The 14,752-nt window shown below is 33.6% G+C and overlaps 1 protein-coding gene across 5 annotated transcripts in view; it reads left to right on the forward strand.

The window, feature by feature from the left end:
• Positions 1 to 14,752, forward strand: part of PIAS2 (protein inhibitor of activated STAT 2) — a 91,068-nt gene that overhangs the window by 59,199 nt on the left and 17,117 nt on the right. For all 5 annotated transcript variants that reach the window (XM_061169010.1, XM_061169006.1, XM_061169007.1 and 2 more), the window contains exons 8-10: positions 444 to 517; positions 6,696 to 6,856; positions 12,834 to 12,967. In XM_061169010.1, coding sequence (XP_061024993.1) covers positions 444 to 517; positions 6,696 to 6,856; positions 12,834 to 12,967 — 369 coding nt within the window. The remainder of the gene's footprint in view (positions 1 to 443; positions 518 to 6,695; positions 6,857 to 12,833; positions 12,968 to 14,752) is intronic.

Here is a 14,752-nt window from a genome sequence, read left to right on the forward strand (position 1 = left end):
ACAATTGTTAGAAATTACCAGTACTCCCAAATTAAAACAGTCATGAATGTGTTTTAGAAAAGCATTGAAGCTCAGAGGATAACTGCCTTCCAAGTTCCTTTCCTAATTGTTGTATTGTTCTTAAGTCTTAAACAGCTTTCTGCTTTGAAACTCTTCCTCACCTGCAATTTTACTTTTAAAAAGAAATTTTAAAAATTCAATTAAACATGTCATCTAGAGTTTGTAAGTTTGTAATTCTTTAACCTAATACTGGAAGTATGGTTGTGTTTTCAATACATTAATACTTAACATTTTGTTTGTTTTGTTTTTGTAGTTTCTTGATCTATTTGAAGTGTCTGGGAAACTTTAAATAAGATGATATATATATTTCTATAATTCTGTTCATATGTCACAATTAATTTTTTAAACTGTGTTTTTATTATTGATTTTCCCTCCTTCTAAAGTTAAAGAAAAACTTACTGCGGATCCTGATAGTGAAATTGCTACCACTAGCCTTCGGGTGTCCTTGATGTGCCCTGTAAGTAAAGCAACAAAACATTCTGGGGCATCTTACTTTTTATAAATTATTAATTTTCCCATAAAAGTAAGTATGTGAATGAATGGTATATTATAGAATTTTGAACTTTTTTCGTTTTCCCATTCAGGGATCTTCATAGTTAAGCATTATAATTCCAAAGAATGCAAACGTTCTTCAGGCAATGACTAAGCAAGAAGAGATGTAAGAGGATATTGCATCAAAGAGGAAAGAGAGCTTTAGGTTCAGAATAATCTGTCACTGTTAATTATAGATAATCCACAGCTAAAACTGAACATATCTAGAGAGTTGGCTCCTTTTATCAGAATATAAACGGTATTGAAAAATAGCAGTAAAGTTATTAGGACCTAATAAATGCTAATTGATAGGCGAGGTCAGGAATAGTGGATGAAGGCTTCTTTAAAATCACTACTCTTGGAGGGGACCCTTTCCAGATGAGAGGAACTTTATGAGAAAAGTATGGAATTAGGAATTTATAATATAGTTGCCGGGGGGAGGCATTTGGTGACCAGCTACCATTGTGAGAAACATACAGTTTTTTAAATGGAAAGAGAATTGTGTCAGAGAAGGGAATAATTTGTTGAGTTCCTATTATGTGCTCCTTATATTGTCTTATTAGCAAGCCTGTATGGAATTGTTCCCATTTTGCAGATGAGGAACCTGAGACTGAAAGGGGTTGGCTAACCCAAATCACACAGTTAGTTTGTAGTGGAACAAGGATATAAACTTCAGTCTTCCGACATTATTCCAGTTCTCTTATAAGACGATGTACCATATTGCCACATGGGGCCAAAAATATAAATATCCTGATTATAAGTCTACCTCTCTATTTGGGAAAGCAGATATCTTTCTTTCTAAAGCTTTATTATTTATTATCATTAACTTTAACTTACCTTTATTGAAAAGGGATAGACTTAACATGAAATTGGGATTGCTTCGAAATCGGGAACGTGTGTTTATGAAACACAGAGAAGGTCTGCAGGAGGACATTAATGCCCTGAGGTGGTGGCAGGGGCCCTAGAGGGGCTTGGGACCTCCTCTACTCACAAGCTGGGCATGAGTTCATTTGAGTTCATTTCTTCACAGTACCTTTTCCTCCTTCTCATGTTAAGATTGATATTAAATTGGAACACATGAAATTGCCATTTTGTTGGTCAAAAACAGTTTGGATATTGGAAGTTTCTTATGGTTTAACCCTAGTATATTCAGCACATGTTCATTGCCGGCTGTATTCTAAGCACAGCCACTATTTGGGAAGGGAACTCACGTCACCTTTTTGTTTTAGTATGTCAAACTATTCTATTGGGAAGAAAGCGCTTCTACACAATTTACCTAAGGAGTTGTACAGTTTGCATAGTTCCATTTTCTGTAAGTCTTACTGTCTTGGAACTGGTTTTTAAATTTTTTTTCCATTTTTTCCTTCAAACACTGTGCTGTTCTACATGACAATAACCAAAACAAAACAATAACCAAACTATTGGATTCTTGGACATTCAAAATAGTGAAAGTGGTATATTGGCGTGGTTAGGATTTCTTCTATGTAAGAATAGGGAGTAGTTCCTTTCACATGTGTCAATTTTAATAAAACTGACAGTTTTAAGAAAATTAACATTTCAATTATTTGAAGAAATGAAGTAACAAGTTTCTGTTTTAAGTTCATTAAATGTTTTCTTTCTCTGCTTACAAGTGAAAACAGATCTGTTTCTGAGACTATCTTTTGAGCTTTCCTCAGTATTCATCCTACCTGATTTTTTCAGAGCACTTTCTAAGAAAAGAGTGAATGGTACTCTTCAGACTATACTAGTGTTAACCTAACGTTGGGTTGCTAACGATAAGATGTGATCTATGTTACCAGAAAACCAAACACAAGTGTTTTGATCAAATTTAACAGATGGATGACAGAAGTTAGATGATGAAAGTAGTTTTAGAGGCAGAGACAATACTAGTATCAGTTGAAGATAGCAGAATGGATGGAGTGTAGCCAGCTGACTGTGGAAATAACACAGGATCTGGGGTGGTGATGGGAAACGGAGAAGAAAAAAAGGATCATAGGCGTTTGGAAGGGTAAGTGGTGAACCATGGGTTAATTAGGCAAAAATGAGAGAAAATGATAGCTTAAGGTGGTGGGAGGAATGTTCTATTTCACAATATGGTTTGTAAAGTGATTTGAAGTAGACATGAATCTGGATAGTGAGAGCACAGTCCAAAACCTCTGTCCTCGGGACCTAAGGAAGGTAATTTTACGACAGCTGTTGAAGAGGGATCTGATTGAGTGTGTATAATTAAATTTTTGAACACAGTATCTGAATTTTACATCGGAGTTCCATCTTAGTGATATTAGCTAGTGATTTTTGGACTGTCCTGCAGAGGTAGGCTAGGTGGGTGCCCCAGGATAGAAAAGAAAAATAGGTTTGATTTTATGTCTTGTTTGATTTTGACTCAAGTTTTTTTAAAAAAAGGTACCGCTTCTACAAATAGTTTGGAACCACTGATTTGAGCCATTTTTGCTTATACCTACTCTTTCTTTAGACAGATACTAATTAGTCTATAATGAAGTAAAAATCAATTTAGATACTACCTGCTTAATATTTGATTAAAAAAAAAAGCTGTATTACAGTGTTAGATACCATTTTATTCATAAAATCAATACATTTCAAAACAGTGCCATCATCTGACTAAATAGAATTCAGCACATTCAAATCTTTTTTTATTAACATTCCATAATCAGTATTAGGAAATCAGTCAGATTTTGCCAGTTAGTAATAAATGCTTTTTTAACGTGGGAAATGTTCATTAGCTCTTGTAAGACACTAGAGTAGCATTAAATTTAGGATCAGCAACTTTTGTAGTCCTGAATGTTTTTGTTTCTTTATGCTATGGAAATTCTAAAGCAGTTACAGGAGAGATGAGAATGGCCTAGAAGAGGAAGAAAAAGAAAAAAGCAGCAGATTGCAAATTGTGGCCCAAGGGTACTTGGGGATCCCTGAGACTCTTTGAAGAGGTCCAGAAAGTCAAAACTATTTTTATAATAATACTAGGACACAATTTGTCCCTTTCTTGCTCTCATTCTCTCATGAGTAGACAGTGATATTTGATAGGGGTTACCTGACAGGGGCTGATGTCGTTGCTCTGATGGCTGATGGAATGTGTTCTTGTGTATTCTTGTGTTTTAAAAATGTCTCTTAATTTCTAATACAATAAATATTGGTAAATGCAACTTACATGCATATAAGCTCTTGGAGGTTCTCAATTTTGAAGAGTGTAAAGGGATTCTGAAACCAAAAGTTTGAGAACTGGTTGCCTAAAAAAACCATAGTAGGTTGAGTTAGATAGAGCATTATTTTAAAGAAACAAATCCAAAAAATTGACAAATAATACCTACTTTATTATACAGTTGTTCAAATAAACAAAAGTGAAAATTTTAAATTACTAAAACCTATTCAGAAGTAACATTTTAAATAATATGATATCTATCTTTCTAGATTTAACTCTGTTTATAATCATGTGTATGTTTATTGGAAAAAACTGTATTGTGCTATATATACTGTTCAGTGGTTTACTGTTTTTAAATTAACGGTATATCTTAAATATATTAATATGTCTAGATCTAATTTTAACCACTCTAGGTATTTTGTTGAATTGGTATGGTACAGCTTATTTTTTCCCAACCTTTTTTAGTGATTATTTGGGTTGTTTCCCAACATGGATTATGTAAAAAAAACAATGATGGAAAATTCCTAAATAAAACACTAGCCAGTAGAATCCAGTACTCTTTTTCAAGGATAATATGTGATAACAAAGGGATGCCTCTTAGGAATGCAAATATAGTTTTATATTAGAAAATCTGTTGAAATTATCTATAATAATAATTGAAAAAGAAAAAAAAATCCTCTGATCATCTCATTAGGTGCTAAATAGATATTTAGTCAACATCCATTCCTATAGAACAAAAACTCTTAGCAAAGTAAGAAAAGGTAGATAAGTAAAACCAAAAACTACCGCCATGTATAATGTAAACTAGGAATGTCTTTATGAAAGTGAAAAACATTTGGATTTGTGTTATAGCTCTAGCAACTGCATCTTAGTGAGTGTATTGTTTTTAGCCTCTTGTAGCCTCAGCATCTTCATTTCAGAAGTAGAAATATAGATACTAGTCCTTTTGGAATCATGGGGTTATTATGAGAATTGTATGAAATTTACATAAAAGTCTTTAGCATGCTGTAAGATTCTACATTACTTAAGGGATAATTCGTTATTAAAGGAAGGGAAAATATAGAGGCAAATATCATAGAAGAGAAATTGCCTCACATTCTTTTCTCACTTTTTTTCCATCTTAAATAGTTAAATTGTGCCACATACTTGCATGAATCACTGTAACTTCCAAAATCTCTTTTAGAATCCTAGACACTTAGAGGTAGTATGGACTCTGGAGTTAGAGCATCTGTGTTCAAATATTGACTCTGCCACTTTCTAACTTTGTAATGTTAGTCAAGTTAGTTAGCTTCTTTTTGCCTATTTCCTCATTATAAAATGGGGATGATAATATATATCAACTGTATAGTGTAGTTGTTAGGTTAAAATGTAAAGTGTCACGAAGATTAATATAAAGTATTCAACGTGATACCTTACATGTAGGTACAACTATATAAGCATTAGTTACTGCTATAATGATGAGTTGGATAATTATTTTCTTTTTAAATTATAAAATAACCAAATGTTCATTTTAGCAGAAAGAAATTACAGATAAACCAAAAGAAAAAAAAAAAGGAACATTCTAAAAATCCTACCCCTCAGGCAGAGTTAATAGTGTTATAGTTTAGCTGTGACTTCTTCTAGACTTTATAGTGCAAATAAAGAAGTCTTTCCTTCTTCCTTTTCTTTCTCTTTGCCCCTTACCCACTCTCTCCATTCATTCTACCATCTGGTTGACAAATACTGAGCATAGGCTGCGTGCTTGGTACTGTGTTGTGACGCTTGGATTACAGCAGTGAACAGTGACATAGACCTTGTGGGGCTTAGAGTGTAGTGGGAAAAACAGATTTTCTATCAGAATAAGAGAGCTGGTTATAAACTGAGATCTTTTCTATAAAGGGAGTATACAGGGAGGTTCAAAAGGCTCTACAGAAAAACTTGATCTGATCTAATCTGGATGTTATATGTGTCTTGATGTTGGTATTCCTCTACCAATTGGAATAAGAATTGAACAGAGTACTAGGTTATATGAGTATATTGAAACATCAACATATGTGCTTATACAAAAGTGAAAAAAAGTATATAAAAATGTATTTGCAATTCATATCACATATATGAGGCTGATTAATATAGGTAACCAAAGATAAATAACCAAGTGGAAAATGAGAAAAGGTTATGAATAGACAGTTCTTGGAAACACAAATGACCCTTAGAAGTAAAAAAAAAAAAAAAAAAAAACAGCAGCAGTTCAACTTCACTTATAACAAGAGAAGTGTATTCCAAAACTACAATGGGGTATTTTTCACTTATCAGACTGGCAGAGGTCAAAGGATTCAATAGCGCTATATTGACAAGGTCGAGGGGAACCAAGCACATTAATACATGTATATGCGTAAATCAGTAGGTAACCTCTGTGGAAGATAGTTTGTCATTGTGACAAAAATCACACATACACTTTTTCTTTGACTCAAAAAGTTTACTTTTAGGAATTTATCCTATAGCTATTTATTGCAACATTATTTGTAGTGATGAGATTGGAGACAGTTTAAATGTAAGTACAGAATTGTGTGAATTGCATGCCACCATATCTGGGAAAATGTTTTTTAAAATACACATTTGATTATGCATAGAACATCTGTGAAAGGACATGCAAGAGATGGATAACAGTGGTTCCCTCTAAATAGGGGAAGAGATGAGAAAGAGACATGTTTTCATTGTATATATATCTTTTCCTACCTGTAAATTTACAAGTTTTACCTACTTTCAAAAAGTGAGATGGTCTTTTAAAAATTATAGGTCTTTCAGTGAATACAAATAAAATATATAGCAATCTTGATGGAAATAAATTCTGGTTTTAGTTTCTTTTTCATTTTGTTAGTCTCGTATGACTTCTTCACGTTTTTATGACTTTTGAGGCTTTGTTCTCTTTTCTGAAATGATTTCCCATGTTGTCTTCCCTGTCCTATAGTTAGGAAAAATGAGGCTGACAATCCCATGCCGTGCAGTGACTTGTACACATCTACAGTGCTTTGATGCTGCCCTTTATCTGCAAATGAATGAGAAGAAGCCCACCTGGATTTGTCCTGTGTGTGACAAAAAAGCTGCCTATGAAAGTCTAATTTTAGATGGGTAAGTATATCCCAACATAATACTTAATTATACTTAATCTTATTTCTAAACTGTAGTTAGTGGCCCTTTTATCTTTATAATATTATTTATGTTGGGGACAAGAGGGTGAGTAGCTTCCTTTTCTTTTTGCTTTTCATGATCATATTTCATTGTCCATAGGAAAGGGTAAAATCCACTTAGTGATGTCATTTTGCTTACCTAGAACTTCTTGAAGAGCAACCAGGTCTGTGTAAAACCGCAGAGCAAGTGGTAGGGTAGATAGAGTTGTGTTACGCAGCTGGTAAGTTTAAAACTAGAATTCACTTCCAGGTTTTTCTGACTCTGGAGCCCAAACTCTTAAGCATTATCTCTCATGTCATATTGCATATGTCAGAATTAAGGAAAATTATATAAACTAATTATTAGTAAATGAGGTACCCTTTTTTTCCTGTAACACTGTTTAAAACAAATTGCATATATCATCCATGCACCCCTATTAACATTTAGGAAATACAGTTAATGAAAAGATTAAAATAAAATCATCAACATCCCACCCTATGGTGATGATTTTGTTATTGATGTATTAAAAAGATTGAAGTCACTCTGCATAATGATGTGTATATACATCATGATTTTCACTCTATAGAGTGAAAAATATCCTAGATCTTTAAAGATACTTTGGCATTTTTTTCAGTTTGAAAAGAGTATTACTGTAGAGAGGAATGAGACAATGAAGAGTGATGGGACTTTTTTCTCTGTAAACGTTTACTTTTTAACTTACTTTGAAATAATTTCAAACTTAGCAAGAAGTTGCACAGTAGCACAATGTGTTAGTTGTTAACATTCTGCCATATTTGTTTTGTCACATTCCCTCTTAATGTGTAGATATTTTTGGTGTGTGCATGTTTGTATATAGAGAGAAAGAGATGATGATTATTACTATTTTCAGAAACCTTTTGAACCATTTGAGAATTAAGTTGCATATGTCATGTCCCTTTGCCCATTAATATTTTAGGGTGTGTTTCCTAAATACTTGATGTTCCATTGTGGGTACACTACTAATCATTTAAGCAGTTGTTTTGTTTGTTTGTTTGTTTGTTTGTTTTTCCTATTGGGTTGGCCAAAAAGTTCCGTAAGGTCTTACGGAAAAACCCAAACGAACTTTTTGGCCAACCCAATATTATTGCCTACATGGTTGCCACTCTTTCTATTTTACCTTGTGATACGAACATTTTTGAAGCTTTTGTTTGCTCGTTTATGTCTATGGGTTTTTCCTTAAGCTCTTAGAAATTGAAATGCTGAATAAAAGAGAATATATAACTTTAAGACTTTTACTATTTATTACCAAGATGCCTCCCAGAAGGAGTAAACGATTTTACTCTCCTAGTTGTCGTTTCACTCTCCTGCCAGTAGTGTATTGGAAGCCCACTTCTCAGTCTTCTTACCAAGCTTGTCATATTAAATCTTATTTTTAAAATGCCTTTACTAGTTTCCTAGTTGAAAAGATATCTTAATTGTTTTGATTTTTATTTCTTGTATTGTAAGAATTACCAGTTATCAATAATTATCAATTATTATCTTCATCCATATATTGGTTGTTATAATACTTTTTATGAATTGCCTCTTAATGTTTTTTTTCCTGTGTGGTTCATCTTTTTCTTACTGACTTATAAGTGCTCATTATATACTGAGAATATTAATTTCTCTGTTTACATGTGCTAAATATATCTTCCCAGTTTGCCTTCTGATTGTATTGTGACATTTTTCTCATTCAGAAACTTTAAATTTTTATTCCATCAAGTCTGTCTCTTCATTTTGGTTTTCTGTCTTTAATGTGTTTTATAAAGTCCCAGAGATTTTATATGAGCATTCACTTGTTTTTTTGTCAGGTACTTTTAAGATTATATATTTTTTTCCCCTTCCATTCATGCAGTTCTTTATTCCATCATGCATTCCTTCATGAATTCATTCAATATAATACTTATTAAATACTGGCTGTGTGTCAGATACTAGATCTAAAATGGTAAACAGAGCACTTCCAGAGTGGGAGACAGTAAAGAACTGCATATTGTGTTAAGTGCTATAAAGGTAAAGAATGGAACTATGTGAAAAAATTGGAGATAGGGGAGAAACTTTAGGGTAGCAAATAGGTGATCCCATTACTCCACCCTTCCACCTGAAGGTTGGTCAGTAATCTCACCAACACTTAATGAATAATTTCTCCCATGGGCTTAAGACACTGCCTCCATCATTTAAAACATTTTTTGTACTCAAGTGTCATTTCTGAACTGGTATTTGTGCCATTGATCAAAGTATTGGCCAGTACAAAACTATTTTAATTATTGGATTTCTATTATTCATTAATATCTCTTAGGCCATATGTTTCAGAATTTTCTTGACTGTTACTACAGTTTGCCATATTCACTTGAATAAAAGCATCCTTAAATTACACAAAGAAATCCTGTTTGGATTTTGATTGGAATTATGTTTTTCATATAATTAGGGAAAATACATATTTAAAGTATTACATATTCCAATGAAGGTAGCATTTTTCCTTATTCGTTTTTATCAGTTTTATCGAGGTATAAGAACTGCCCATATTTAAAGTGTACAATTTGGTACATTTTGACCCAGTATACACCTGTAATATCATTACAATAAGATAATGAATATATCTGTCCTACCTAAAGTTTTCTCACGTATCTTTCTAATCTCTTTCTTTCACTGTATCCTCAGTCAACAGTGATATGCTTTCTGTTTCTACAGATTGTTTTGGATTTTCTAGAATTTTGTATGAATAGAATTATAAAGTGTCTGCTTCCTTTGTCCAGCTTATTTTTATTCAGTATGCTTGCTTTGAGATTTGTCCACGTTGCTGCATGTACCAATAGTTTGTTCATTTTTATTCCTGAATAGCATTCCATTGTACAGATATCCCACAGTTTATCAATTCACTTGTTGATGCGTTCCTTCTGGTTTTGGGTTCTTGCAAATAAAGCTGCTAAGAACATTCATGTCCAAGTCTTTGTGTGGACTGATGTTTTAATTTATCTGGGGTAAGTACTTACGAATGGAATCCCTGGTCACATACTAGGTGTATGCTTAATTTTTTAATAAATTACCAAACTGTTTTCCAAAGTGGTTGTACTCTTTTATATTCCCACTAGCAGTATATGAGAGTTCCAGTTGCTCCACGTTCTCATCAACATTTGGTATGGTTAGTTTTTTTAATTTTAGACATTCTAGTGGTATATGGTGGTACCCCATTGTGGATTTAATTTGCATTTCCCTTATGACTGTATTGAGCATCTTCTTGTGTGTTTATTTGCCATCTGTGTGTCATCTTTGGTGAAATGACTGCTTAAACTTTTGCCCATTTTTCAGTTGGGTTGTTTGTTTTTCATATTACTGAGTTTTGATAGTTCTTTATATATTATGGATGTAAGTCCGTTATCAGATCTGTAGTTTGCTAATGTTTTCTGCCGTTTCCTCTTTTCAGTCTCTTAATAGTGTCTTTCAAAGAGAAAAAGTTCTTGGATTAAGGCCAGTTTATCAAGGCTTTCTGTTATGTACTGTGCTTTTGATATCATATTAAGACATTTTTTCCTAACCTAAGGTCACAAAAATTTTCTCCTTGCTTTCTTTAGAAGTTTTATAGTTTAATTTTATACTTAGACCTGTTATCTACTTCAAGTTAATTTTTGTATATGGTGTGAGATAAGAAGCAGGGTTTTAGCTTCATTTTTGTTTTTGGCATACGGTCATGCAGTTGTTCTGCCACATTGGTGAAAAGATTGTATTTTCCTCATTGAATTGCCTTTGCACCTTCTTTTCAAAAATCAGTTGGCCATATATATGTGGATTTATCTCTGAACTTTATTCTGTTCCATTGATTTGTCTATATTTATGTCAGTACTGCACTGTCTGGAAATCAGGGTAACGTGGGACTTCTAACTTCATTGTTTTTCAAAATTATTTTGACAATTATAGATCTTTTGCATTTCATTGCATATTTTAGAATCAGCTTGTCAATTAGAAAACAAATCTGGGTTTTTGATTTGTATAATGTTGAATCTATAGATAAGTTAAGGGTGAGTTCACAGTATTTAGTCTTCTGATCCATGAACATGATATATATCTATTTAGTTAATTAGGTCTCAGTATGTTTGGTAGTTTTCAGTATATAGGTCTTGTATGCTTTATGTCAGATTTATCCCATTGTTTCATATTTCTGATGTGGTATTGTTTTTTATATTTTTAGTTGTATTATATAGAAATATAGTTGATTTTTGTATGTTCTATCTTGAAACCTTACTAAATGCGTTTTGTAGTTCGAATAGCATTGTTATAGAACATAGGATATTCTGTATAGCCAGTAATATTTTAGGAATAAAGACAGTCTTACTTCTTCCTTTTTAATCTGGATGCGTTTTATATCTTTGTCCTGCTGTCTTGAACTGACTAGTCTGTTGACATGATGATTTGCATTGATTGACTTTCAAATATTAAACAACCTTTCATTCTGGAGATAAATCCCACTTGGTCATGATTTGTTATCTTTTATATTTATTGTTGGGTTTGTTTTGCTAAAGTTCATGAGAGATACTGGTCTGTTGTTTTCTTGTTTTGTCTTTGTCTGTTTTTAGTATCAGAGTAATGCTGGCCTTATATAGGGAGCCGGGAAGTGGTGGTATCATGAATCCTCAAATATTTGGTAGCATTTCCTAGTGAAGACATTTGGGCCTAGAATTTTCTTTGTGGTAAAGTTTTTACAAATGTCTTTAATAGACACAGTGCTCATTGGGTTATCTGTTTCTTTCTGAGTGAGCCTAAGTCTGACTAGAAGTTTGTCAATTTTATTGATCTTAAAGTACCTGCTTTTGGTTTCATTGATTTTTCTCTATTTTATTTTATTTTTTTCCTATTTCATTTGTTTCTGTTCTTTGTTATTTTCCTTTTCTGGTTACTTTCACTTTAATTTGCTCTTCTTTTTCTAGTTTCATTTAGGTAGAAGCTGAGGTTATTGATTTGCATCCTTTTGTAATATAGGAAGATTGTACTGCTTTAACTACCTTAAAGATTGTAGTACCTTAAACTATCTTAAAGATTGTATTATATTTTCATTTCCATTCAGTTCAAAATAATTTCTGATTATTTTAATGTTATCTTTGTCTCATGGGTTGTTTTGTTTAGTTTCCAGGTATTTTTCTGAAGACATTTCAAATTTAATTTCATTTTGATCATAGAACATAATTTGTATGCTGAGTTATTTTAAATTTATTGAGACTTCTTCTGTGTCCCTATTTCTACTTCCTTTCTCCACCACTGTAATCCTTTTTTCTTGATAGTAAGCTTATAAATGATTTTTCGTACAAGAATTTTTATGGTTGGTTTACGTGTTATGTTGAGGGTTTTTTTTTTTTTTTGGCTGCGTTGGGTCTTTGTTGTGGCATGCGGGATCTTTTTTTTTTTGCAGCACACGGGCTCTTCGTTGCAGTGCGTGGGCTTCTCTCTAGTTGTGGAGTGCACGCTTTCTCTCTCTAGTTGTGGTGTGCAGGCTCCAGGGTACATGGGCTCTGTAGTTGGAGGCACGTGGGCTCTCTTGTTGAGGTGTGCAATCTCAGTAGTTGTGGTGCACAGGCCTAGTTGCCCCGCAGCATGTGGGATCTTAGCTCCCCAACCAGGGATGGAACCCGCGTCCCCCACACTGGAAGGCGGTCTTACCAGCACTGGACCACCAGGGAAGTCCCTGAGGGTGGTTTCTTTACTGCCAATCCCAGCAAGAAGGCTCCAGGTGTCTATTTCTGTTTAATCACTGATTTTTAATATGATATTCAGTAAGTCACTTAACTCTTTTGTTGCTGGTTAAACAGCTAAAGCCTAGGGCCAAAACAAACAAAAAGCATTACTTTTGTCTCCAAGGTAAAATGTGTTACTTTATTTCACCTTTGAACAGAGCCATTTGATTACATTTCTGTACTTCTTACTTGGTTTATAGGCTTTTTATGGAAATTCTCAATGACTGTTCTGATGTGGATGAGATCAAATTCCAAGAAGATGGTTCTTGGTGCCCAATGAGACCGAAGAAAGAAGCTATGAAAGTATCCAGCCAACCATGTACAAAAATAGAAAGTATGTGTAGAACGGCAGCAGAGAGCAAAGTGATGAGACTTGTGTGATGTTATCGTTAGCGTTAACTTTGGCCATTAGAGCTACCATTTGGAGCTCAGTTTGCTCACTTTATCTTTTGATCATCTATTACATATGTAATTTCTCCCAAATGATTTTTATTCTTAAGAAGTGCCCTGAAGTTTATACCACATCATAATCAGTTTTTTCATAGTGTATTTTTCATATATAAAGTAAATAAAACAATCACCTAAATCATTTTATTATTTTTTTATTGAAGTATAGTTGCTCTACAATATTCTAGAAGTTATACGTGTACAATGTAGTGACTCACAATTTTTAAAGGTTATACTCCATTTATAGTTATTATAAAATATTGGCTATATTGCCCGTGTTGTACAACACATCCTTGTAGCTTATCCTGTAGCTAATAGTTTGTACCTCCTGCTTCCCCACCCCTGTAATAATGCCCCTCCCCTCTTCCCTCTCCCCACTTGTCACCACTAGTTTGTTTTCTGTATCTGTGAGTCTGCTTCTTTTTTGTTATATTCATTAGTTTGTTATATTTTTAAGATTCCACATATAAGTCATATCATATAGTATTTGTCTTTCTCTGTCTGACTTATTTTACTTAGCATAATGCTCTCCAAGTCCATTCATGTAGCTGCAAATGGCAAAATTTTGTTCTTTTTTATGGCTGAGTGATATTCCATTGTATATATTAATACATATATATATACCACATTGTCTTTATCCATTCATCTGTTGACACTTAGGTTGTTTCCATGTCTTGGCAGTTGTAAATAATGCTGCTGTGAACATTGGGGGTGCACGTATCTTTTCGAATTAGTGTTTTTGGTTTTCTTTGGATATATACCCAGGAGTGGAATTGCTGGGTCATATATGGTAGTTAATTTTTATTGTTTTAAGAAACTGCCATATTGTTTTCCACTGTGGCTGCACCAATTTACATTCCTACCAACAGTGCACAGGAGTTCCCTTTTTTCCACATCCTCTCCAACATTTGTTACTTGTGTTCTTTAAAATCATTTTAATATATGGTGCTTGTTACAACATGAAAAATTATAAATGACATTTCTATGGACACTTTTTCAGAACTTTTCATTTTTAAAATTTTTAAAAAATTTTTATTTATTAATTTTGCCACACTGTGCAGCATGCGGGATCTTAGTTCCCTGACCAGGGATCGAACCCATGTCCCCTGCATTGGGAGCACGGAGTCTTAACCACTGGACTGCCAGGGAGGTCCCTCAGAATTATTTTTAGAGTACCTGTTGGAGGAACCCCAGGTGGAGGTGTGGTTAGAGAGGCTGTATCATCCATTAATGGAGGGTGGGGGAAGATGGTCATAGGTTAGTTGGTAAAGAAGTGAACTAATTGTTTCCATTGCCTTGTGGGAAGAAATTTGACTATTGCCTTGGTTACCTAGGAATTATACTCAACCTTCAACTCCCTGTGCTGTCTACACTGAGTGGGGAAAATAAAGGCTGTTTGAGAAATTGAAACCGATAGGTGAACTTAGTTTCTTTTTATCTGACATAGTCCACTCACTGCATTTGAGTTTTGTGCTGACTATATTTAACATTCTAATAATGTAATGAATAATAGGCGTTCAGAGTAAGAAGAGAGGAAAAAGTAAAGGATTTATGTCAATATTAATCATTCTCCTGTGATTGTTACTGAACCTATGGGTGGAATGATCAGGGTTTTCCTCATCCTTGAGAAAAGTAGTGGTTTAGTTAATTAATTGCTGCTGCTTTTCCATTA

This window comes from Eubalaena glacialis, chromosome 15 (assembly GCF_028564815.1).
Source record: "Eubalaena glacialis isolate mEubGla1 chromosome 15, mEubGla1.1.hap2.+ XY, whole genome shotgun sequence".
In the NCBI taxonomy this organism is placed as follows: Eukaryota; Metazoa; Chordata; class Mammalia; order Artiodactyla; family Balaenidae; genus Eubalaena; species Eubalaena glacialis.